This window comes from Pezoporus flaviventris, unplaced genomic scaffold (genome assembly GCF_033815535.1).
Source record: "Pezoporus flaviventris isolate CSIRO_AGI_PZ_B2104156 unplaced genomic scaffold, CSIRO_AGI_Pfla_v1 ptg000002l, whole genome shotgun sequence".
Lineage (NCBI taxonomy): Eukaryota > Metazoa > Chordata > Aves > Psittaciformes > Psittacidae > Pezoporus > Pezoporus flaviventris.
The window spans coordinates 25,594,023-25,620,975 of record NW_026892550.1 but is presented as its reverse complement, the minus strand read 5'-3'; the positions used below and the strand labels follow the sequence as shown (position 1 = coordinate 25,620,975).

At 40.6% G+C, this 26,953-nt stretch overlaps 2 protein-coding genes across 12 annotated transcripts in view; one reads left to right on the top strand and one right to left on the bottom strand.

Moving 5' to 3' along the window:
* FIP1L1 (factor interacting with PAPOLA and CPSF1) overlaps positions 1–21,093 on the bottom strand; it is a 41,504-nt gene extending 20,411 nt beyond the window's left edge. For 7 of the 11 annotated variants that reach the window (XM_061472740.1, XM_061472748.1, XM_061472774.1 and 4 more), the window contains exons 1-9: positions 20,776–21,093; positions 19,971–20,010; positions 17,669–17,726; positions 14,171–14,274; positions 11,879–11,943; positions 11,593–11,700; positions 10,316–10,446; positions 9,957–10,025; positions 7,609–7,718 (exon numbers count right to left, since the gene is read on the bottom strand). In XM_061472740.1, the coding sequence (XP_061328724.1) occupies positions 7,609–7,718; positions 9,957–10,025; positions 10,316–10,446; positions 11,593–11,700; positions 11,879–11,943; positions 14,171–14,274; positions 17,669–17,726; positions 19,971–20,010; positions 20,776–20,857 (767 nt within the window). In that variant the 5' untranslated portion in view covers positions 20,858–21,093. The remainder of the gene's footprint in view (positions 1–7,608; positions 7,719–9,956; positions 10,026–10,315; positions 10,447–11,592; positions 11,701–11,878; positions 11,944–14,170; positions 14,275–17,668; positions 17,727–19,970; positions 20,011–20,775) is intronic. The other 4 variants (XM_061472765.1, XM_061472781.1, XM_061472814.1 and 1 more) reach the window with 2 other exon arrangements.
* Positions 21,094–24,843: 3,750 nt separating this feature from the next.
* SCFD2 (sec1 family domain containing 2) overlaps positions 24,844–26,953 on the top strand; it is a 190,456-nt gene continuing 188,346 nt past the window's right edge. The window contains exon 1 of the mRNA XM_061472727.1: positions 24,844–25,628. Within this exon, the coding sequence (XP_061328711.1) occupies positions 24,896–25,628 (733 nt within the window). The 5' untranslated portion in view covers positions 24,844–24,895. The remainder of the gene's footprint in view (positions 25,629–26,953) is intronic.

Genomic DNA, 26,953 nt, shown 5'->3' with positions numbered 1-26,953 from the left:
AAATGCAAAAGGTCTCTCTCAAGCACCTCTAAAACATTTGCATAGCTAAGCACTATGTTCACCTTCCTTAAAGAAACCAGCACAAGACCCACCTCAGTCTCCCTTGCAACCCAATCAAGCAACAGAACATAGTGTAAACTAAGAACATGCACCTTAGAAATGTTAGTTATGGATTTTTAGAGGAAGATGACAAGAACAGCGACAGCATATACACATTCTTTCCATCCTAGTTTCTGCCAATCATTTAAGGACTTTTCATGCAACTGAGTTTAATTGCTAAACTTTAATAGATTAACATCCATTTAGACAATCTCATTTGAACACACTTTTACTTTTGATCTCCAGTGATGTGATCTGTGTAAGCTATTTTTTTTTACATGACAATTGTATTTGGTGCCCTACAGTCTTGTTAAAAAGCCCCACAAAACCACAACTCCTTGTTCTCTGGCAGTGTAGCCAGAGAACATAACACCTCTGCTGTATCTCTTTCTAGTTGTCTCTTTCCCAAGCGGAACTAGTCCACATCTCTCCTCATATAAAAGAACTCTATAACTTTCACTATTTAGTTAATCTTTTTATGGACCTTTCCTACCTCTGCTTTATCTTTTTTTGTCTGAGATAAACAGAACTACAGATAATACTCAGCTCTCAATGCATAACAGCTTTATGAACTACCATAATGAGCTTTCCCAGTTTGCTCCCACTGCTAATGATGACTACAATTCCATTTTCTTATTTTGTCTAACACTGGAAATTGAACTAACATGTTTGGAAACAGCAACAATAATTCCAAGATCTATTTCTCAATGGGCATGATTCTGAATGATTAATTTGAGGTGCATCTTATTTAAGAAAATGCCATCTAGGATTTAAATTTTCAGTGATTCCAGTTCATTATAAACAACTTATTCCAATCCACATTGGAGTCAATGTGTGAATTTTAAGTGCAGATTTATCTCACTTCAGTTTCCAAACCAGTCAATTTATTAAGTTTATGACTATTAGGTTAAGTTTTTCCTACTATGAACTTCTTGAATCCCATGTATATATTCACGCAGTGTGTTAAGAGGGGTACCTTTAAACCCCCAAATCTTCTGTTGTGTCCACACAGGTGTCAACTGCAACTTCTTATTTTTAATTTTTCAAAGTAGATTAAAAATGCAACACTGGGGGTAAAGACACAATGGCATTCCACTGGATACAAACACTAACATTTAAAGGATGATCAGTCTCTTAAAACCTTCAACAGAATCATAGAATAGTTAGGGTTGGAAAGGACCTTAAGGTCACCTAGTTCCAACCCCCCTGCCATAGGCAGGGACACCTCACACTAAACCATGCCACCCAAGGCTCTGTCCAACCTGACCTTGAACACTCCCAGGGATGGAACATTCACAACCTCCCTGGGCAACCCATTCCACTGCCTCACCACCCTCACAGTAAAGAACTTCCTCCTTATATCCAATCTAAACTTCCCCTGTTTAAGTTCTAACCCATTACCCCTTATCCTATCACTGCGGTCCCTAATGAAGAATCCCTCTCCAGCATCCCTACAGGCCCCCTTCAGATACTGGAAGGCTGCTACGGGGTCTTCACACAGCCTTCTCTTCTCCAGGCTGAACAGCTCCAACTTCCTCAGCCTGCCTTCACACGGGAGGTGCTCCGGTCCCCTGGTCATCCTCGCGGCCCTCCTCAGGACTTGTTCCAACAGTTCCATGTCCTTTTGATGTTGAGGACACCAGAACTGCACACAATACTCCAGGTGAGGTCTCACAAGAGCAGAGTAGAGGGGCAGGATCACCTCCTTCGACCTGCTGGTCACGCTCCTTTTAATGCAGCCCAGGACACGGTTGGCCTTCTGGGCTGCAAGCACACACTGCTGGCTCATGTTCATTTTCTCATCGACCAGCATCCCCAAGGCCTTCTCGGCAAGGCTGCTCTGAATCTCTTCTCTGTCCAACCTGTAGCTGTGCCTGGGATTGCTCTGACCCAGGTGTAGGACCTCGCACTTGGTCATGGTTAAACTCCATAAGGTTGGCATCAGCCCACCTCACAAGCATGTCGAGGTCCCTCTGGATGGCATTCCTTCCCTCCAGCGTATCAACCGAACCACACAGCTTGGTGTCATCAGCAAACTTGCTGAGGGCGCACTCAATCCCACTGTCCATGTCACTGACAAAGATGTTGAACAAGACCGGTCCCAACACCGATCCCTGAGGGACACCACTCGTTACTGGTCTCCAGCGGGACATTGAGCCATTGACCACAACTCTGCGTGTGGCCATCCAGCCAGTATCACAGTCCTTGCATATGATAGATTACTTTCTTCTACAGCAAGAAGTCCCTCCTCAGGTGACCCACTGCTTGGCTTGCTCCACTGTTTTTCAGGGTTTCCACATGCAGGTGATATACTTCAAATTAAAACTCTTCCTCTCTTGCACTGTCTGCATACTGCCAGCAACTCTTGGAATCAGCACTGAAAACACAAGCAGTGCAAGAGTACTTGGCGTAAAAGTAAAATGTGCATCAACCAAACTATGGTGAGACCAATTCTGGCTTGGGAAGCAGCCCAAATACAAGACTGCATTATCAAAGGAAGCAAATCTAGACTACCAGTTGGTTCCTGGACATCAAGTTTGCTGAAATAAACAGAGCTTTCACTTCATTTTTCTGGAGTCTTAAGAGTACACCTATGCTCACTCATTCTCACTGAGCTGGTGCTTTATGATTATTTTTTAATAATGTTTTACAGTGGTATGTCCTTTGTTCTTCCCAACAGCTGCCAAGAGATTTAATTTTTGTAAAGGTGGATGCGTTCAGGAATTTGCCTTCATACCGTGAACTTGACAAATTCTCTATTTCCAAGACTGCAGTAATGATTTCATTAAGTACTCCACTAAAAGAGCTTCAAATTGAACAAGAAAAAGCTTATGTTCAGTTGCAGATGGAGTAGCAGATGACACCACTGTCAAAACCAAACTTCACAAAGGCAAGAGGGGCATGTGAAGTGTCCAGAGTTTAACAGTTCAGCAGTTTTGTAAAAGGGGCAAATCCAAAGCCTTGGATCTTGATTAAGTCATAGCAAGTTGGCACATGGGAAATTTCAAAGAGTCCCCAGCCATTATCGAGCTTAGTGATATTAAGCAGGCATTACTAGGTTTCTGCCTCAGTGCTGTACGCAAAGAAAAGAATGGGCTTGGTTTCTCCCTTACACGATCAGGGCACCTGGGATACATATGTATTCCCAATGGATACAACCACACATAAAAAGGCAATCCACGCGTGTGGGATGCACATGAACCCACAGCAGAGTTCATACAAAGTGTAGCTTGAAAGGAACATTCCAGCAGCTCAGTGAGTGATTTCACTCTAATTAGAGAATAGTTATTTATGAGCCATTTGCACAATGAGTACCACCCTCCCTGGAGATTTAAGTCATATCTCAATCTCATCTGGTAAACTGAGTTTATTTAGGCTCTACAGAGCAAAAAGAAAAAGGGGAAAAAGGAAGGAAAAAGAAAAACCAGACAAACCCAATTATTTTCCAAATTCATAGATTCAGAAATTACTTACCCACACAAGTAATAGAAATAATTAACTGCTTTTTGGAAAGCCACCCCCCCTCCAACACTTTCCAGAATTCAGAAACAGTCTAACTACTGGATGCCACATTTTTCACTAGATTTATAGGCTAGTCTACAAATTACAGAATTACAGTATACTTTAAAACCTGTATTTAATATGTTATTGTGCTCCTTCTTATTTAATGTGTTTCATGCTTTATTTTCCTCCTCTTGAGGACAGCCTCAACTTTGCTGAACTCACCACACTGACTGATCTAATTAAGAAAGGAACAAATTTAATACAGAAATCATTCATACAGGAAATAGATACATTGCAAAATAATATCCGAGTTTTCATCATTTAGTCTCACAAGGCTACGTCATGAAACAAGAGGAACTTATCTTTTTTTCACAGTAAGGACATATCACACATCCACTTGCTATAAAAATTCTGTTTACAGAAAGGCCCAAGCACAGAGAAAGCTAAATAGCCCATCACATTGACAGACTTGTTTCTCTGAAAGCAAAATTATTTAAATGTAATGTACTCTTTAGTAGTAACAGAAAAACCATAAATGGAGGTTAAAAACCTATCAGCTTCTGACTGCACAAAGCTGGTTTCTTCCTAGCTATTCTAGATATTACTGGAATAAGAAAACATCAGGCATTGCATCCAGCTTGTAAAAGAAACTTCTGCTTATTTCTCTGCTATATAAGAAATACACTCTTTCAGTGCTTGAAAAATTACATAAGGAAAAGCACTGTTCTAAAAGCAAGCAATAAGATATCACCATGACCTGCCTCGGTAGGCCAGGTTTGAAGTACGTCAAATCCTCTTCACATTCTAGAAAGCACTATACCCAAAAGCAATTTGTTCAGGTTTTTACCTTAACTATGCCTATGCACACATGAGTCTTAACTACCTCTAGAGAGAAAAAATTGTATTATATACGATATTGTTTGCATATGATGTGCATTTACGAAACTATTTCCATTACATTCTAACTCCTCCTTCAGGGTTATACTATCCTTTATGCTATTCAACAGCCTTAAGATATTCGGGTGTCATTTCTAAACAGCTAATAGCTCAGCAATGATTAAGATAGTAATCGTTTACAAGTTTAAGCAAAATTTCTCAGACATTGTATATTGTATGAACAAGCACTGAATTTTTTCTTTGAACTTAGCATTTAGGATGCAACTGTAGTGAGCAGCAACTTTCATTTGCTGGTGAGCAATAATTCTGTTTCTATTATGTAAACTACAACTTCCCTACTGGTAATGAGTAACATTCTGGCTAGATCTCAGTAACTTCTTTTTTTTTTCCTTTGAGAATTTCAGTTGCAATCATATGCAAACACCTGCTGTACTCAAACTAAAAAATGTAAGACCAGTAGGCACAAGAGTATTTTAATGCTTGTTTGCAAACAAATGGAAAAAAAGCAAATCCCACTTTCTGTCCTCAGACGTCCCGTTAAAGAGAAATATGTGCTGTGATATCTATGTGTAAAATCATCCATGAAGCAAAGTTACAGCCCTGACTACTAAATGGGGAATTAAAATGTCAAATGAGGACCATGCCCTGATTTTCCCTGTCCCAGTGTCCAGCCTACCCGACTCCCCCCCCCAAACCTCCCCTGCCCTTAATTCCAGATATTTGTCCCTCCTATATTGTTTCTGACACTTTCTGATTCCTGAGCTGGCTTTTCTGGAGGCAGTGCTTGCGTGTGACTGAGAAGACATACTGCTTCTGGTGAGATAAAACTGCCTAGGTCTTTCTTTTCTCAGGTCTCTATCTTTTCTGCTCTTTGAGTTTCATTTCTTCTCATGCCCAGCTCCTTGCCAATCCCCACCCCAGTTGCATTAATTCCCCTTTCACCACATGAGCTACTGCCAGAAACTGACAGAAGTTTTACTGATACATAAAAAATGCTTCCAGCAATTTCACAAAAAAGCTATTGCACATGCCTCATGGCATAAAGGCAATTATTTTTCATTAGCAAATAGCTGTTTTTTCAAAAAAATTCTACCTAGAATTAACTCTTTAATTAAAGTCCAATCCCATAAAACACTGCTTAGTTATAAATAAACTGGCAACACAGGGTTTTATATACAGAAAATACCAGCTGCATTCTGAAGAAGCCATTCAGGTATACATAACCCATACAGTTAAAGCATATTCATTCACTAAGCTACTCTCACTTTTGAGCATACAATTTTCTTTCAAAATCTATTCTGACCACTCAGTAGAAACATCTTTTTAATTTTTAGCAACTGTATCCAAAGGAGCAGATATTAAATAGGGAAAGAAGCCAGTTTTATCACTGTAACAACTTACAGTATTCACACTAAATGTATATAAACCAACCTATTCTAACCACTGGAATGCAAAAGTGATACAACTGGAAATGTACTTTTTTTTCCTCTTTACCAGCAGACCAACTTCACTTACTGGACTCACATTCTTAAAGATACAAGGTTTCCCAACCTTTCCTAAGGTAAACTTAGTTCCTGGAAAAAACAAGCATGTCTTAAGTTTCTCAGGAAAGCTCTGATTAAAAACAACCAATATACTAACATTAAATCTTTAAAAATCAGAAAGTTGGGTACTTACACCTGGGATTGCATATTTCAGGCAGAAAAAAAATCACATAAAATTATGGCATAAAGACATCTATGGTAGATTATCCCATCTAGAGCATACAACAAAGACTTCATTTATGAAGCCTAAAATATGCACATGTATGACCGTATTTTATTATGTTTTCTCACAACAAATGCAAATTTCACAGAATCAAAAAATCTATGCAATGCATTTTTTTCTACAACTACATTTTAATACCCTGGTCATTAACTACTTTCTAAAGTACTTCTGAGATTCTTTGTCCACCGATGAGATGTATGAAAAGTTGAAATCCTGTAACAAAACCTGTACTAGATACACATTTACAATCGTTATTCTGTGAATAGTACATTCAATTTTTAGACCTCTGTTATGAGAAGCAATTCAGAAAAGAAACATAAAAAAATAATTACAAGGTTGTTATTTGTTTGGAAGGTTTTTGCTAGGAAACAAAGCACTAAAATCTACTAAAACCAAAGCAGTATAACCTGATATTTCTGAGAGGAAATTAGGCTACCAGGAAGAATATACTAGAAGTGAAAGAAAAATACAGGCAAGAGTATCAAGCAAGATTTATTTCTTCCACTCAAGAAAAACACATTTGGGTGTTGAACTGACTCTCAAAGAATGGAATGACTGAACTTGAGTGCCTCTGAATTAGTCAATGTACTAAAGACTAAAGATAAGTCACAGATGCTAATCTTTAACTGCTGATGATGAGAGGATACACCCTGCTCTACTTCTCTTGCCATTACTTATATTACCATGGCTTTTAATTTGCACAAAACCAAAACTCCTAAATAGAATCACTTGATAACTAAAGTAAAGCAGAAGCAGGGATTCACCCTAAGCAAAGCGCCAGGTAGCAAACCGCAGTAGCTTAGATATAAAGGCCGGAACTTACTAAAGCCTGGGGCTGGAAGAGTGAGGGGAAGAAGTTTTAGTAAGGACTAATTCCTCATATTTTAGAGAAAGTACAAAAGATATTCAAGTAAGGAGAGCTAAAGATACCCTGAAGTAAAGAGACTGGGTTCCAGGAATCCTTCTTTTGCTGAAGTCATAGCTATATGATTCCAACTTGACTGAAAAGGTGTGTTAGCTAATAACCAGAAAGATACAAGCTAGAAACATTTTGTTGGCTAATCTAATTCTACACAGAATACACCTGTATTTTCATAGCTGCCTTGTTATTTGGTCCTGATGGTTTTTCTCCTCTTTTGTTCTTCTTTCTGTTTCCCAAATAGCCAAGAATAGCACAACATTCAAGTGTAATGGTGACTAAAGGCTAGAAGTGTTTAGAACCACTCTTCCCCTGAGTTCTACCTGCCACAGAAACATATTTTCCTTTCTTTCTACAAAAATCATGGACTTCAAATACATATATATAAAAAGTTTTCTGGTCTAGAGTTATAACTAACTGACCTGTTTGTTGGAATTCCTGATTTGAATAAAGCAGGAGGAGATGTGAAATCGGGTTTGGTCGACTGCACTGCCAACTCTTTCTCCAAATTTCCAGTTCTGCCCTGCTGTACCTTCAAAATAATGTTTTGCCATTAGTTTAGCCTCAGAAGTGCAGCAGCCCCAACACTCAACATAGCACACAGCCAACACAGAAAGTCCTTTAATCAAGTTTTTTAAAAACTGTCACCTTTGTATAGCTAGCAAATTATAAAATGCAAAACTTAACTACTGTGTTTAGTATCTATAAAAAAGCAATATTGCAGAGAAGAAATTATTACATAAGATTAGACAGTTTTAATATTTATTTTCCAAGTGTTTGATTTGGACATGAACTGACCACACTGATTTTCTTGTAGAATTTCCTATATGAACAACATAGCATCTTTATTTTTAAAAGAAGCAAACTTATTTAAAAAGCCCCAAACCTCATAATCGTTAACACAGGTTAGTAAGTGCCACCCAACAACAAACCATAAGCCAAGAAACTGAGTGGATTCTCCACCTGCCTTATTGACCATGAGATCTAGAAACCACTTAACTTCTGAGTCATAGCAGGAAGTCACCTCATACTCCTGGTTACGCAAACCTTAAAAGATTTTTCATTAGTTCAGACTGAACACTTCAAAAACATGCTGCTATTTCTGAAGTACTGCAAAATTCCAGAGACATGTTATTGAAACTATGTAAGACCTTTGGTGAGAGTGCTTCAAGTATTACATGAAAGAAAAGCCTACGTGGGTTAGGATTAAAGAAAAACCTGTCCTGATTCAGATTCTGAAGACGCTCCCACTGTAACAACCACATAGCTACCTCACTCTACATAGCTAGTTCACTCATGGTATAATACAACATATGCTGTGATCTCACAGCTTCTTGTAGGCAAGTGAACTACTAAGCTTTGCAGAATCTCACTTCCAAACACAGGCACCTCATTCCCTAACCCACAAAAATATATAGATAGTACCTGTTGAAAAATGAACTAAATTTTAGTATCCAGAACTACATTAAATAAAAACCAACCAAACACACCAAAACTGAGTATGTTTGGTTAAGTAGTTATCTGAAATATTTGTGAGATTTCTATTATTTAATAAGTAACTGGAAAATGCATGAGACAGTCTTGTAGTTACAGAAGATTAATCCAAATATACCATGTAAATTTCATGAGACATAGTATTTCGAAAGTGGAAAAAAGTTAACAAAATTATTTAACAGTTATATATAAACTTCTTGTAAAACACATGACAACTCTTACTTCAGACTGTTAAAACACAATTACTATCTGCACAGATTGATCACTGGACCTCCAGAGAGTCAGTATTGAGCTAGAAATACGGGAAGCTTTTGTTCGGAATACTTATCCTTCTGTCAGGACTACAGTTCAGCAATGTCTGAGTGTAGTGAGCTGCAAATCATTAACTTCTACTGCCCACAATAAGGTAACACTATTATCATGATAACTGAGTAAGGCAAAAAGCCCCAGGGAGCTTCTTTACCTGTTCTTTCTAAGATAAAGTCAAAATGATTGGATACCCTCAAGTAGCACATGAGGGGAAACAAAAATACCTGTCTGCAATAGACACTTCTGTCACAGAAGTATACAGAAGAAAGCAACAAACAGTTTCAGGTCAGTTTAATGACTGTTCAAGAACAAAACTGACCTATGGAAAATAGGTAAAATATAACCTTTGTATTTTAACTTTAGCATCAAATGAAACAGTAAATTAGAAAATGAGAAGTTGAAAAAAAATATTCAATTCTTAAGATAAATCCAATCGTACAGATCTGTTCTCTGTAAATCAGCATTTCTGAATGTAAAAAATATTATATATAATTGGATTTATTGCTGTCTAATCCCAAAAGGACAACAGAAAAATACAGAAGATTGATTTTCATATCTCAGTCGCCAAGGATAAGTTTCACAAAACACAGCAAGAGCTAGAAGGCCACATAAAAAATAAACATGCCATAATCTACAAAAGCTTCCCCAGCACATCTGCACAGATTCTCTAATCTGCACATACAAATGCACTACAATAAAAATAAACCATCACATAAAGAAAAATTAGTTTCTCTGGGAAATTTGTTAATTCACCAGGTTACTAACTCACATACTTGCAGAACGGTGACAAACAAAGAACATTTTTTAATCAACATTTTATGACATATGCAGAAAGTCACTGGTCTAAGATGAGAGTCTGAAATAATGGCTATGTCCATTTCAGTTGTTCTTCTACCAGTCTGCGGTGGCATGGGAAGCAATACCCAACAAAAATGAGAGGAACCGACAAAAGTTTACTAAAATTCACCTTAAAAAGATGGTATCTGCCATCGAGAATCTCTGCACTTGGTCTTACTTCCATAGCATTGTCTTCAGCCTAAGTTAAATAACACATTGCCCATTAAGAGACCGTACAACTCTAAAGTCATGGGCCACAATCTGAATAATGGTACAGACGCAATCTAGCTGTAGCTAGTCTGTCACACTATCCACACAAATTGCCAGTGAAGCAACAGAGGAACACACAGGAACACTCTAGGCTCAAGACAGGGAGTCAGCTGCAAACTCTAACACACACACCAAACTGGGCTGAACAAGCTTTTGACACACAAGCAGCTTTACAGGGAAAAAAAGCATCTAGAATATGGCAAAAGTTGTACTAATTACCGTAATTTTATTTGTGGATGAGGTAACTGGTAAAATTTCAAGACCCATTCGTATTCTTTTTTGTTTTTCACAGTAAGCTTTCCAGGTATCTTCATTGAATCCATAGTTGAAATAATCAGAGAGATCAGCCCCTTTAAATAGAAAAGCATAGGTTTTTTACGACATCACAAAGTTCTTCTTTTCTTCACTGAGCATACATACACCTTTATTTGTAACATCAAAACAGATTAGGTATTGAGCTGAAAAAATACCACTGAAATGTAGGATATAGTCTTGCATCAGTAAACATAGAGTGTTCATGCCTGAGACTATAAAAACATCAGAATTTAGTCAGCAGTAAAGGGCTTAGCATCATGTCTCAGGAATCAAAAGCAGATTCTTACAGAATATCACAGGATATTATAATCCCTGTATCTTTACAACATGATATATTTAAGATCTAAAGGTTTACTGTATGTTCAGTGAAGAACCACTCGCTTTTGCTTGCTCTCTATTCAACTCCTCGTGTTGTTTTGACTCCAAGTTTCATATAATGCCACAAAGTATTTAAAAGAATATGTAAAAGAGAGACCAGACATAACTCAAATGCACAGAATGTATTTCAAATAGCTAACAGACCAAATACCAGAATATTATCATAGGCTTCATTTTCCATTTTGTAGACACTATTTGCATGGCCAAAGCAATATACAAACACTAGAGAAACCTATGTACAACAGCAAGATGCACTGCCACTAAAAAAGCAGGTATTAGACACGTCTGGCTAAATCACTTGAGCCAGACAATACACACAGGAAATTTACGGAAAGCCCATCTGGTACCTGCTGCTTCTTTAAAGCCTAGGGATGTCACTCTATGACAAGCAGCTACTTTTCATCATTCTTCATGCTCAAACCTGCTAGAACTATTTTCTGTTGTGCTTTATATTCTGTCCTATGACACAGACCAATGCTAGTAATATCCAGAGAAAGACAGATTTCCAAGGACAGTTCAGGATATACATGGATTAAAAATACATAAATAAATAAATAAATAAGGGCATGCTCTACAGTCTATTTCTGCTGACATGTGCAGGATGTATACTAAGAAACATGGCATGCCCACACACTCTGTAGCACAGCACAAAGGTAACAAGTAACTTAAATGCTTTTTCCAAATAACATTTTACAGTATCGTCTACCTGTATATACGTAACATCTACATGCAGTAAATGCGAACTATTGTTAAAATAACCTACTGAATACCTTCATATCAGTTAATGTAAACAAGGGCATTACCTGGCTTTCTCCAAGGTTTATCCTCAAAAGAATCTAAATCTACTTCCAGAAGTGGCACACCATTTATACTCCCTGGTGCATCCAGATCTACCCCTTTAACTTTTGCACCTGTGAAGAAAAGTCAGAGAGTTAGAGTGTAAACAGCTGTAATACGCTTAAAATAGTAATAAAAAGTCAGATTTAAGTTTATCAACAAGTTTTGGAAGTGAAAATAATTTCCTTAACCTAAAACAATCAAACTTTTTTTTTCATTTTTACTAGTATTACTGTGTCAGTATTTTCTTACCAGAAGATCCATAAGTTCGTCCTCCTCCTGTCTTAATATTGAGATTCACAGGTGCTGCTCCATAACTTGAAAGAAATCAACAAAAAAATGAGTTAGACAGATAAAACTCTTAAAACAGAAGAAAACACAAAACAAGAGTTAGCTAGATCCAGAAACAAACTGGACTCAGGCTCAATCGCCATCCTGAACCTCTAGCTTTCCAAGCTGGTAACACTGTAAAGAGATCAGCCTAGGAGGAAGAGAGTGTACCTTTCTATGCTCAGTAGCAACTTCTCCAACTAATAAACAGTTGTGAAGCAAGTCCCAGTCACTCTTCCTGAGTTGAAAGGATAAAGACCTTCACAGAAACAAGAATGGACAGAACCAGAAGAAAGGAAGGAAAAATGCAGTTCATTTAGGGATACAGATGACACTCTGGGGATTAGAGTAAAAACAAAATAAATAAAAAAGGAAAGGGTTTAGACAGATCCTTTTCTCTTTTCATAACTATTTCATTTAATCCGTACAGAAGCATAAAATGCAAGCATTTCTCTACAATGACTGAAAGGCTATTAGTTTCAATGTACTTCCAGCAAATCACCTATTCTTGTGACTAACAGAAAAGTATGTAGCATTCTGCTTTCTTAAACACTTGAGAGCTTTATTCATAAGAATGTACTCAGAAATCTTGATACTGGACCGATATAACTACATTAGGAATTACAGTACTGTTCATTTGGAACACTGAGAGCTTGCTTTCACTACCATTTGCGTATAACGTAGTTCATCCTCACAGGTGGTACAAACCCATGGACATAATGAGATTACCATGTAATTAGAAGGCAGTATATAGTTTACAGTACCACTTCCATGCAGTTTTAGTTTACATTCAAGTACAATCAGTATAAAACTAACACAAAACATTTAACCTTCTTGATCTGCTATGCTGTATTTGTGCATGACTTTGTCAAACAAATCTCATGAGTGTTTTTTCAAACAGCAGTTGACTACTATATGAAAAATCATTTAATCCTATGAAAGGAACTTGTTATCCTGAAGTTAAAATGAAAAGCGATGTTAAGTTTGGTTTAGATTACTGCTTTTCCATGAACTTTCTATCCAACTGGCATAGAAAAAAAGGTTTTTCAGAAAACAACCATTTCTACATAAAACTTTCTACTCTAATTCCATTTAGCATCATCTGCTCATTATTTTATGTATTCTGGAAAGAGCACCAGCAAATAAACCAAGAATATAAATCTAGTTTTGTTTTACTCCCACAAAATTTGAGGTTGCTTCCTACACCACAAGCATACTGCAAGTTACTGAAAGCAGACGAAGAAAGAACTGAAAGAACTGCTATTTCTTATAATACAGTTAGTTTAGGATATGAAATACTGAAAGTTTAAAAATACTATGTTTCAAAAATGAGTAAATCACCTGCATTCTAAAGTTAAGAACACAATAATATGCATGAGTCAGACCTACCTGCAGACCTGATATAATTCTAATAAGAATTATGCTTTTTTAATGCTGGTTTTAATAAGCATAAAAACATTAGGACTGCCAAGACAAACAAGCAAACCACTTCCCTCAGCAAGCTTCCATGTAATGAAAAATAGTATTTTGTAATTTGGGGTAAAAATTAACACTGTTTGAAAGAGTTCAGTGAAAAACAAGTCTTTTATCAAGAGAAGGCATATAGAGCAACAACAGTAGCAAAAGAATTTTTACATAGTACAAGTGCCAAAACCATGATGTTGAGAAATTATCTCCAGAGACTGGCAGCTCCATCCTGAAGTACGTTAAATACTTATTTGAGAACATCAGCAAGACTTGAAACCATCGAGGTCTAATTAGAACTGTCTCCACTACAAACAGGACTAAAGAGAAATGCTTCTAATGTTCTCCATGGTTACCGCTCTACCATTTGCACAGAAATATCACTGTCACATTAACAACCCTAAAAATATCATGTAACACAGCTATTCCATAATTAATAACAACACTCAACTTTACAAACTTAATACTATTATTTCTCAAAATCTGAAAACAATTTAACTCATGTAACAGCTCTTAACTCATATAACAGCTCTTCCATTATGACATTTAATTGACTTTGTTTCACTTTTTTATTTTTAAATCCCTATATCCTTAAAAACATTGTTAAAAACCTGAAAAAAAAAAACAAATCCAAACTAAATTGACACTAACTATGCATACGATTTGCCGCTGACTAATATCTAAGAGCCTGAATTAATAATTACATGCAATCTTGGAAGATCCCCCAGTTATTATTTGCAAATAACTTACCCATACTGTGGAGCTCCTGTTTTAATATCCCCTATGGTGACTTGAACATCATCTTCATCATCATCACTATCACTATCACTGTCATCGTCAGCCTCTGCCACCTTCTACAAAAGAAAAAGTCATTGCTTAGACAAAAAGCAGTCACTTACCTTTATAGTGGAAAAATAATCCAGTCAAAACTATCTGTTCTAGAAATCTCTGAGAGGAAGAACTTCTTCTAGACCTCAAAACTGAGTATCATTAAGAGTACACTTAGGAGGCTCATCTGATGAAATGCTACAAGAATCTGAGACATCTCCATCAAAAAAGGGAACTATCTTTAATACTAAGGTCTGTTTCTGAAGCATGACATTTCCTAAATAAGCATAAAATGGCTTCCACTAACATCCTTCTTCCCTCCATCTAGCTCACACGTACTGGTTTTACTCTTGTCAGTCAGGAAAGAGCCTAAACATATGCAAGACTAGCCTCTTGCCATTACATGTCCTGAGTAACCAAAATGTTTTTCCAGTTGTAGACACTGTGCTTCAGAAAAAATTTATTCAGCTCCTAGCATTAGTAAACTATGTAAAATGCTTGAGATTTTCAGTGAACGGGATAAAAATACAGATACAAAAGCACACTGCATGCTGTTCTAGCCCACAACATTCAAGCTTGCTGATAAATAAAATTGTCATGCCAGTCCATACGAACAGTTCATCTAGTCCAGCATTTTTGGTTTGTTTGGTGTTTTGTTTTAGTTTTCCCCTCCCAGAGACCACAGAGGAGAGAAAAAAAACCCCAGGGCAAACGCATATGATGTTCCACCCTAACACCCTCTCAGCTGCTGATTATTATCAGGTCAGGGAATTCCCTAAGTCAGTTATGGTTTGTCTTTTTAGTAACCCCTAACGGATCCTTCTGTCAAGTACTTGCCCAGAATTCCCTTGGACTCACATAAACTCCCAGCAGTGACACCCTCTTTGGCAAGGAGCTCCATAGCACTGTCTACTGCATGAAGATCCAACCTCATTTCTTTCTTTCCATCCTGGCCGGCTCCTACAACTTTATTTTAAAAGTTACAGTTCTCACGGTAAGGGACTGTGAGGAGTCAATCCTTATTTATAAGGCCCATACATGATTTTGTTAGCCTTCATCATATGCTATATACGCTTCTCTTCCTGGTTGGGAAGTCCTTATGTACTCAGCCATTCCTTGTATGAAAGCTACCTCAACCACTCTTCCTCTCTCAACTTTTTTCAGTTGAAGTCTTTACAATACCACAAAATTCAGGGTGCAATTGAACCATGAATTTATGGTGTAAAGATATCTTTAGTTTTGTTCTCTAATTATTTTCTGCAACATCCAAAAGTTTAACTGCTTTTTAGACTCCATACAAGCACGTAACCATCAGTTTTGTGGATCTTTCTATGTATCTTAGCGAGTCCCTCCTAAGTGGCAATGATGACCTCAGAGATCACCATTTTATTTGTAAGCCTCTTTTCCTCACTCTTCTTTTTCTACACAGAATTTCAGTGACCATTTATTAACCAGTTAGTTCTTCAGAGATAGTCCTTGAATAACTTTCTAATATCAGAAAACTTGTAATCCCACAATTTGCCCCTTTTTCTAAGTAATTTATAAACACACTAAACAGCACAGGTTATGCACAATGTTACAGTGAATCCCTACTGGAGGTGATCCTCCTTCACTGCCTAAACTGAACTTAGACTTTTACCCTATGTTTTCTATCTTTTACACGTCAACTATAATGAGAAACTCCTCCTATACCTGCTTACTTTTCTTAAAATCCTTTGGTGAGGAACTTATTTAAAAAAATCTTTGTGGAATCCAAGTGAACTTTATCAATCAGATCACTCTTATTCACATACTTGTTGAATCCTCCAGCATGAGTCTGAACATACCAAAGTCAAGTTGATTCTGTCCAGGTAGTCTGAAGTTTTCCAAGCATAGCCAAGCTCTAACCCTTACCTACTGTACCATCTCTAAACTTGCCTAGTACATAAATTAGACAAAAATAAGCAGTTGTGCAGAAGATAAGATATTGGAGTACAGTTCTTCCTTGCTATACAACATTAATATAATTTACATAACAATTAAGAGTATAATCTAGGGGGAGGTAGTCTACATCAGTATAGATATCCTGTAAATGACAGCTGAGCACAGAACACAGCCTTCAATGCTGCAGAGCTGAAGAGAAAGAGTTCACCAATCTCCCACACCCACTCAGGCAACCCACTCAGCAGAGAGCCATTACAAATACACTGAACAGAAAATAAAATTTTGTCTGGAGCAACGAAAGCCAATTTCACTTACAAAAAATGCTTTCTTGGTTCCTTCCTCACAGAAATAGTCTCCTTTTCTTATTCAACCAGCTTGAACACCATTCATTTTTCTAGGTTGCTGCTAACCCTTCACACGCACCTTTTAACACAAAGTTCTCAATTCTGTGGACATATTCTGATGATATCCTAACAACGCTAGGCTTTAGATAGGTGAAAAATACAAAGAGAGGCAAGTACAAGGGAAGTGCTTCAATAAGGATTTTCAGAAGTATTTTGAAACTAGCAAGTCTTCTCTGTGTACCTAACATATTAAACCTACTGCCCACTTACAGGATTAGCATCAGCACGAAGTCATTGGTGCGCTTAAATTAAAGCTTTTCAGTTTAAACAACTAAAATAGGGTTTTAAAGTTTTCCCCCAACTTTAAGTAGTTATAATATCTTTCATAAATAAAGTATTAGACTTACTGGAAAAAATATATTTTTGAGAGGGCAGTCCTTAAAATTTTCACAAATGAGAGTTGTTACTGCATCGCTTAAGAGAATTCTTGCAAGATATAACCTAAATATCCCATTTAAGTAACACTACTATTTTTTCATAGAAAAGATTGAAACCATTTCCATTCACAATAAACTGAAGCTTTTTATCAACACTGCAACTGTAAATTTCATTTCCTGCTCCCTTCCTTCACCCTACTAACGCTGAAGTTCTGACATACTGCACATAGAAGACTACTACTTAGCAAGTCTGTTTTGCTGCCTCTGAAAGGTATACATAAGTCACCTCTTAACCCATATTTTCACACAGTTTGGCAAATGCTGATTGTTTATCACACACAGAAAGACGGAAAATGATCAAGGGATCTTATTTTCCTATCAGTGAGAAAAATTACAGAGTATCATTTTGACAACATGTTTTCTAGAAAAGGCAGCTATCTTGAAGCACCGCCTTTCCCTGCAAAGTAAGGGAAGCATTATTCATCTATTTTTTTTGTAAGTTGGATTTAAAAAGTGGACTGAAGGTAAAAATTGGATTTCTTAACTTAGTAATTTCTACAGAGTTTCTGCAGATAGTGTCAAACACCTTTCAGAAAAGAAAAAAAAAGCAGCATACATTTATGCATTAAATTTAATGGTAAGTCCTAGCCAAATTATGAATACCCCATAAATCAAACCAAATTAAAGCAGTATTCCAAAACCACATTTAAAACTACCGTTTTCACAACGCCATTTTCTGCAGCTTCCTCTTCATTTCCAGGTGGGGGTGGAGCACTTAAACAAAAACAAACAGAGAAAGATGAAAGTAGGTATCTATGCACATATTATTCCACATGATGAAAAAAGCCTTACTATATCATTCTGGAAAAGATCCAAAGTTCCATCTATCTTCTGCATTAATTAAAATAATTTATTAAATGAATTTCTAGATGAATGTAGCTTCATATTAGCAGGATAATATTTAGCTATCAGAAGTCATACTAACCAGATGGTCACAGAATAGTTGCAAGTGAAAAGGCACTACACCTGGATCCGCTTTTGAAATCAAAGTGAAATGTTTCATAATATATGAAGAATAACAGTTTTCTTATTTTTTGCCCCTGCAGACTTTTCAAAGACATAATGGAAATTAAATAAATACCCATAGGTAATGTTGCACGGAATTAAAATTCTGACATCTGCATTGTGAAACTTTCTTCCACCATACAGAATAGCTACAATTCAATGATGAATTCAATCAGATTTTAACTGTAGACTGAAAACTAAGTTTTAAAACTACTGGTCCATCTAAAGTGAACAGCACTGTCAAAACCATGCAAACAAGCCGTGTCACTGGGTTTACCTACTGCTGCTTATTTCACAGCAATGTTTTCATTTCCACAGTTCCATTAACTGTTAGGATGTTGCACCACAAACAGCAGAGTAAGCAAGGAGCCATTTAGAAACAATATTCTTTCACTGAAATAATATCTCTGAAATGGACTGAGCAACTGCCAATTTTTATTGAACAGAATGATTTTGATCCCATCTTCTGTTGGCAAAATACCCACTCATAAGCACTGCACCAGAGCACAGGCATGACCCCAAGATTTAAAATTGACCAATCCACTTCATCACCCATTAGAATGAGAGGCTAGCTAAAGAACTTGAATAAAACCTCACAATTCTTAAGTATACCTGAAAAAGGCCAAAACTAACAGTCCAGAGGCCAAAACTTTGAACAGGTAAAATGTCACCAAACTTCCAGAGTTCCAAACACAGCTCATGAGATGCATATACTACCATTCGTTTTGCTTTTTAGTCCATACTATGTATTGAAGCAGCCAAATGTCAAGCCAGACTCTGCTAACCACTGTTTCTAAAGATCATTTTGGTTGCCAGGCAAATAATTTTCTTAAAACAACAGTAATACTGACAAAAGCGCCAGGTCAAGAAAAGGTACCTGGACACAAGGAATCAATTGATATAGAATAGCTTCCAAATAAAGAGCAAATAAATAATTGGAATTCTCTGTGCTGCAAGAGACGATCCAAGATAAATGCAACAGAGGTCTAGAAAACTGCTAAGTGACAAGGAAAAGGCGACAGGAAACAACTCTGTTTCTTATACAAGAACTAACTGGAAGTGACTGTACCAGTAACTGCTTCAAAATGACAATCTATATGGCCAAGTGGTGGAGGTCATTACTGCTGTATCACTCTTTCCCTGTCAAAATCTGACATGAGTTAAAAAAAAAAGCAATTAAGCAAGCTTATGGACAAGAAGTCCACCAAAGGTAACTCAATTCAAGAGTTCTTGAAAAAAATCGCTGCTGACTGGAAGCATTTATAGAAAATAAAAATTCATGCTTTCTTGCATTGGCTTCCCTTTTATTAAATTTATCTTGACAACCAATAATTTCCACAGTTTATCAATGATTTTCAAAGGAACATCTTTGTGCTTTCCCTCATATAGCTCCTTACAGCTCAAGCAGGCTGCCCCAAATATTTCCAAAGTTTTTCCAAATTTCCTTCAAAAACTCTCTTACTAAAAAACACAGCCCCCAAACCATCAGCTGATGTGTTATGTAACATGCACATCAAACTAACTGATAATCTTCTACTGCTTCTTTGTATTCTTCTTTTTGTAACTACACTGTAAACTCTCTGGGAGAGAGATTTGTCTTTTAATTTCTCATTTACCTCTAACAAATGAAGTCCTGATCCATTACCAAGACTGCAAAGCACCACGATTACAGAAATAAACGACCTCTTGGCATTTTGTGAGGAACTACTGCTCTCCATACAATTAAAACTTCAAATAACTGTTATACTCAACCATCCCAATTTCCTAGGTAAAACCATTTCACAGAAAAGCCATGTCATTCTAGCAGACAAAACATACTATGTTAAGGGGATTTTCAAAGACACCATAGTGTGTCCAGGTGCTATGAACTTTCAAGAAGTTGGGAAAAAGAATGTAAGTAACAACTTTTTTGTGCAGCCATGCTACAGGGCTCCCATTTGTCAAGATGCTCACCTAGGTTTTTCTTCCTCTGGTCTCTCTGCTTCATTTTCATCTACCACAAGAGAAAAGAAATAGAGTAGTTAAGAATAAAATCCCCTTAATACCAATCATGACAGATATCTTGCCATGCAGATGGATTAGGTAACTCTTCAGTTTATTATTGAGACATTTTCATAACATTTCAATTGTGAAACCAATTGAGCAGACCTCTGAGCCCTCACATCACTCAATGCTCACAGATCTTCTACACTGGCAGGGTTTATTTACAAGTTTCGTTATGATTTCAACTTAAAGTCCCTGAAGTTGTGAACAAAGTTTATGCCCTAAAGTTTAAGGTTGCTTCAGTACTTCAACGCCGGGAGGCCAGGCAGGGGGTACTGAGGAGAAGCTCAGCCGCCCCAGGGGTGCGTGTGGGGCAGGAGCGCCATGCGGGAGGCCTAGCATGCCTCGAGCTGCGCAGCCAGAGCAGAGGGGCCGGCAGCCAACCGCCCGTGGAGGAGGGGGGCAGGGAGCCGGCACCGCCACGGCGGGGAGGGGGTCGCTCACAGGCCCGGGACAGCACCACCGGAGGGCCAGCCAGGAGGAGGGGACTGAGCAGCCACGGGGCGGGGGGGGCAGGACGGGCGGACGCCTTTAACCGGCCGCTGGCTGGCCCGGCTCGGTGGGCAGGCGTGGGCCGTACTCAGGCCGGCCTGGCGAGGTGGCGCACGCCGCGGCCTACCCACCCCCTCTCCCTCCGCTACGGCTGCCGGGGAAGCGAGCCGGGCCGGCGTACGGGGGAGGTGGGCTGGGAGTGGGGGTCTGGGAAGGTCCGTACCGCCATAGAGCCACTCCTCCTCCTCGTCCCCGGCGCCCCCACCGAGATCCGCCGACAGCCGCTCCACCTCGCCGGTAGACATGGCCGCCTCCCGCGGGAGGTGAGGGCCCAGGCCCGACGTCGCCTGGGCCTCTCGCTGCTGGGCAACACCACTGCGCTCTCCCGGGCCTCCGCCGGCGTCTCAGGCCGCAGCCGGGCGGCGGCAGGGGGGTCTACGAGCGTCCCGCCGGCCCAACGGCACTGCTCGCGGAGGAACCTCCGCCGCCTGCTCGCGGCTTCCCCTCCCCCGCGGAGTGAGTGACACGCACAGGAAGCGGGCCCGGCCCGGCCCCGCGGCGCCCCGGGCACGGGCACGCGGGGGGCGGCCCCGGCGGAGCCGGCCTCGCTGCCCGGGCCGCTTTGGCACGGCCGGTACCCTTTCTGCGCGCTGCCAGGCGCTGGGACTCACCTCGGCTGTGCCTTCCCTGGCCGCAGCGTGCCTGCCGGAGCCGCGTTCGCTTCCCCGCGCTGCCCTTTGTGTCCGCTGCTCTCGGCGGTCCTTGTGCTCTTCTGCAGCCCCAAGCGCCCGTTCGTCGTCCCTTCAGCAGGGCTTAATGGCAGCGTGGCGATCTCCGCTAGGACATCCTCGCCCGTCTCCAGAAGCAGGACTTGGCCAAACACATGTACCGTCCAGTGCTGTGCTTCTGCTATTGGAGACTGATGGCAGCTGCCAGTGGGGAGCGTAACCACGGGATAAATACGCTGTTACTTTTACTAGTACTGTCTTAGCCTCAGCTCAGGGAGTCTCCCAGCTGGAGGTAATATTTTAACAACTCCTTATAGATTTTTTTTTTTCCCCTTCCATAAATTGCCTAGTTTTATTTTTAGCTCCGGTGGGAGTTTAACATTCATAGTACACTGTGAATACACAGAGTGTAACTACACATTTCACAAAGAAATTGCTCTATTTTAAAAGCGGTGGGAAGAAGCAAGCTATTTTTATTGATGATTTTCTCACCTTACATCTGTGAATGCTGTATTAACAACTGCAAGATTCATTAGAAAATTTAAGTACAGCAACTATCAAAACAAGTTTTGACCAGATGTCTATACAAATGGAGTCTTCACTGTCTTAGGATGTTTGCTAAAACTAAAGAAGGGACCCCTTTTTCACAGCAGGACAGCTTGTGAAAAAGTCAAGTATAGAAGGCCTGTGTATATTAGAAACACATCATGACTCTGGGTGGGGGGAGCTGGTTCTTTGAGTTGCCTGCATAGCGAACCTTGGTTTAAAGTTTCATATATGGCATGACATTTCACTGGAGTTCACATGGACAAACTACCTTCTCAAAAGGCATTTTTTTCCCCCTGAAATGAAGTGTTTGTGTGTTGTGTCCAGATGATGTACGGCATAATTGGGTAGGTTTTCATCATGCAATTGTGAAGTCAATATTTTCACCCAAAACATTTTTAACCACTTGTTTCTCATAAAATCAATTTGTATTGTAGTACTTCTTACTTGGCATTAGCCTCTTTCTTAATTTTCATTCTGGTTTTGTTTACTTGGCCATTTAACACACTTCTGGCTAACATTAAATGATGCAGTAGAACTCTTGATTGCAGATGCAAGAAGAAAGAAAATATGTCTGTGGAAAACACAAAGAGAAATCAAGAGCAGGTGTAGAGGATAAAATCTCTTAAAAAATATCAATCAGAACCTCAAAGCAGTGTTTCTGGTAGAAACCTTTAAATACACATCACATTGAGCTACTGGTGATGTAAAAATCCATCTTGAGCAGCTTGAACACTGGAAGCTGACTCCGGAAGGCTAAGGCCCAAAAATAGTTGCCAGCATTCCATCTGTCCCAGGAAGGTCTTTACCCACCTCTGGTTCTGGTTGGACAGAGAGGGTGCTTTGAACCTGTTTCCTGCTTTTCTTCTGGGGACAGAGTGCTGGCCTAGATGGCATTTCAACTTCTGCCCTCAAAGGTGAAACCTCCCACCAGTCCCAGCCTCCAGAAAGGACCTTGTAGGTTCTTACAGCAGCACAGAGCGCGAGCAGCTGTTGAGGCCTGAACAAAAGGCTTCTCCCAAGGCCCCGAGTAGCTAAAAGGCCAAGGACAGAATATGACATCTTTGCGAGCTGCATAAACATCTTAACTCACAGGCTGCACTCCAGAGACCCACAGCAAGGTAGCAAGTTTATGGGAACCCTTTAATACAGTTCTTTTTCTGGCAGAGTAGTTGTAAATTTGCACATAGGCTAAAATAAGTTGTAAAAACTACTTAGATGATTTTGGTTTGTAATTTAACCACTGTGCTTCAAACTGATTAACCTTGCTTTGTCTTCTGGCTAGTGATCCTTTTTTTTCCCCACATCAGAATATGCAGAACTAGTTGTAATCTATACGATATTTATAAAGTAAAAAACTTATTTGTTTCCTTAAAAAAGCATCTGCTGTTTTGATGCTATGTCTGAAAAAAAAACCAAACAACCAGCCTTTCCAAAAAGGTAACTAAAGAGTTGGATGAGCCATAATATATTCAGCTTTTGTCCATGGCACTCAAGCATAAAGCAAAAGGTCAGCGATAGATAATCTCCGAGGTAATTCAATGTGAGAGGAGGATAATTCTGCACAAGTGGTTAACCATCCCTGATCCTTTCTTTGCATGCATCTTTCAAATCAAAACAATCAAGAAGGGCTACTAACTTGCATATTTTTTAGCATCATAAATTTAATGCTGCAAGGTTAAAATAACAGATCAGGGTTAGAACAGCACAAAGACCTACGTCTGAGTTTGGAAGAGGAACGAATGCATCAGGGTAGGAATGAGCATGGAGCAGACTGGAAGGATTTAATTTCATTACTGGAAATCTGGTGATTCTATGTTACTTATGTTTTTCAGTGTTCTGAAACCAGCTGAACCTGCAAGAGACCTAATGAGAACAGTTAAAAGAGTGGATGAACCAATTAAATTATTTATCTTTATGTAATTGCTGATAATCCCATTATGTTAAAAAAAAAAAAAGCTCCTCATTCTGTACTGAAGAGGTCCTAGTGAAATACTACACAGATCACAGATTTGCAAGTGAGCCATCCATTCTCTGGTGAGAAGAAAGTGTAGATACATATTATGGCATTTTTTCTAGCTAGCTTTGGAGCTGATTTTGAGATCAAGAGCTTTTAAAAGGAGAATCACCGAATAATAGAATCAACCAGGTTGGAAGATACCTTTAAGATCAAGTCCAACTGTTCCCCCAGGACTGTCAAGTCCACCACTAAACCATATCACAGAGGGCCTCATCTACATGGCTTTTGAACACTTCCACACAGTGATTCCACAACTGTATATCATTAAAAAAATCATTTATTACAAGAGAATATTCCTTGTTGCTAGCTCATGAATGGCTAGATTTTTAAATACTAACACAAGAAATACAGAATTATAGCACAGTGAACGGTGATGGAAGTTTCACCTTTCCAGCGCTGTACATTTAAAACAGTATCAGCAAAACAGTTGTTTTCGTGGTATAACAAAGACACCACCGCCGCACGAAGAGGTAGTGACGTAAATAGTAACGCTGATTGGTTTAACATTTACCCGGCAGAAGTTCACAGGCTGTGCGAGAAAACGTCAGGTAAACCTTAACTGTCAGTGCTCACTACGTCCCACCGGTACTGGCCAGGGCTACACACTGCAGTGGCATTCCTAACACAAGACTATAGGTGAGAGGAACATTTTACCGCCTGTCAGCATTTGGCACTGGCAGCAGATGGAAGGGCCCCCGCCCTCTCGCAGAGAGAGGACCCTGTTGGTGCTCTCGCGGTGTAACAGACCTGGCCGGGGGTTAACCCCAGCGGACACCAAGCCCCAGGCCGGGCAGCTGCTCAGGTGAGATCCCACAGCCCAGCCCAGCCCAGCCCAGCCCCGCAACGGGAGCAAAGGCCGCACCAGCACCGTTAACCCGGCCAAGCCCCGCAGGTACCCCGCCTGACTCCCGCCGGTTCTGTCAGGGAATGCCCGCCCGCCCCTCCGGCCGGCCGGCAGCCAACCCGAGCCCGCTACGTCATTCCTGGTCGCCGCTGGCGCGCCGCGCACGTGCGGTGTGTTGTGGCTGTCAGCGCTGCGTGCCGCCGCCATGGCGCTGCCGGTGCCGGAGTTGCAGCGGGTGTGCCGGCAGGCCTGGGAGCCTGTGCTTGCTAGGGCGCGCCAGGCTGTCGTCCTCCTGGACGCGGCGTCCGCTGAGGCGCTGCACTGGGGCTGCGGCGGGGCGGGAGAGCTGCTGGCGGCGGGGGCGCTGGCCGTCAGGGCGCTGGCCGCTGAGTCGGCGGCGGGGGCCCGTGTCGTATTTGTGGTGAGCGGGGGGCTGCGGGGCGGCACAGCTGCTGCCGTGCGCGGTGTGCTGGGCCGGGGCGCCGTGCGGCACTGCGTGCTGGTGGCCGGCGGCGAGGAGGAGGGCAGCGGCCCGGCCGAGCTGGAGGAGACGCTGCAGCGGTGGATGGGCGAAGGTGGGCGCGCTGAGGTAGTGCTGCGGGGCCCGCCGCTCCTGGCGCCTGTCTCGGCGGAGCTGTGCCTGCTGCCAGGACTGCCGGCGCTCCTCCCGCCTCTGCCTGGCACCGGCGGGCCCGGCCCCGTTGAGGTCGGTGTGGGCGCGCTGCCCGCTGAGTTGCGGGCGGCGGTGCGGGCCCTGGTGGAGGACCTCGACGCTTTCCTCACCGCGGTGGGCCTGCGGGAGGAGAGCTTCGCCGTGGGGGCCCTCAGCAGGGTCGTTGCTGCTGAGCTGGCAAGCTATGCCCCAGCCAGGAACAGGAGGAGGATGGCCACCAGCAAGGCCTCCATCGTCTTCGTGGACAGGACGTTGGACCTCGCTGGTAAGAAATCCACTGCTGCTAGGGGCTGTCATCCCCACGGGCCCACATCTGCTCCATCGGGAGGGTTTTATGTAGTTGCAGGAGTCCTGGGAGCATGTTCAGCACCATGGCCGAGGTGTCTGCTCACACGTTCCCCACTGAATCATGGAAATAGTGAAGCAGAAGGCTCTGCCAGAAACAAGGGTTTGTTTCTGCACTTAACTGTGCTGCAAACTAGAGACCTTAGCAGTGCTTTTTTGTCATACCGAGGTGTGAGGGAAATGGTCTGCATGTTTCACATTGTGCCTTGTGGGTATTGTGAAGCACCAGTGTATCTACTTATAAGCATTAGCTTTATAGTGGTGTAAATATATATACATCTTGTATACGCTTAGCTGTTTATGTATGTCTGAAAGTGTCTCCGCATGTATATAGTTTTTATATGTTGTGCTTTACACTTGGTCTTTGAGTGAAGCAGTTGCACACGGATGGTGGTGTTAACTTGGAAAACGTGTTTGAGTGAAAGCAATACAGAATTGTTTATAGAACACTTTATGGGAAGCAAATGAGCGTAAGAATGAACCATATGGTAAATTTAATTCTGCCAATTAATGCAGAATTGATGCAAAAGTTAAGAAGTATAGAACGTGGTGTGAGAGTCCACTGGGAAACCGTCAGAAGGAGAATGTTTAGTATTGTAATCAACTGTCAAGCTTGTAAGTGAGGTGAAGTCTTTCAAGCTGGTAAGATGTGAAATCAAAAGGGCAGAAAGGGAAGGAGGAGTGGTTGAATGAGTCGCCAGCAGGGTGATGGGCCAGTGACCCAGGAAAAGTTTGGAATAACCATCTTTCAGAAGGAACACTAAACTCGAGTAGTAATTGATATGGGAGTAGCTGCTTTTGCTTACACCATCATATATACCTGCTGACATATACAGTGTGTGGGCCAGGTTCTGTTTTCATTACCTTTACTCAATAATTCAACAGTAATTGTAGCAGTAGTACTCAGTAATTCAGGTCATAATTTTGCCATCAAAAGCAAGTGCTTGGCACAGTTTTGCACCTGCAGCTCATCTGTTTATGAATTTTGTTCTGCCTTTATCTCCTTAATTTTGGCTTTGTGTATCCTTGCACTGCTGTAGGACTCATAGCTCTCAACAGTGCACTGAAGGGCACCTGTGAATCTGGGTGTTTAATGTTGTGCTGCAGGAAGATTGCTGGGAGGCCTGAAGGAGTGTGGGCTTGAAATGAAACCATGAAATGAGTGTCTGCTCAGGGTGGGAAGAAGTGAAACTGGACAAGGATTTGTGCACTCAGGTGGTGGGAAGAATTAAACATAAGAAAGGG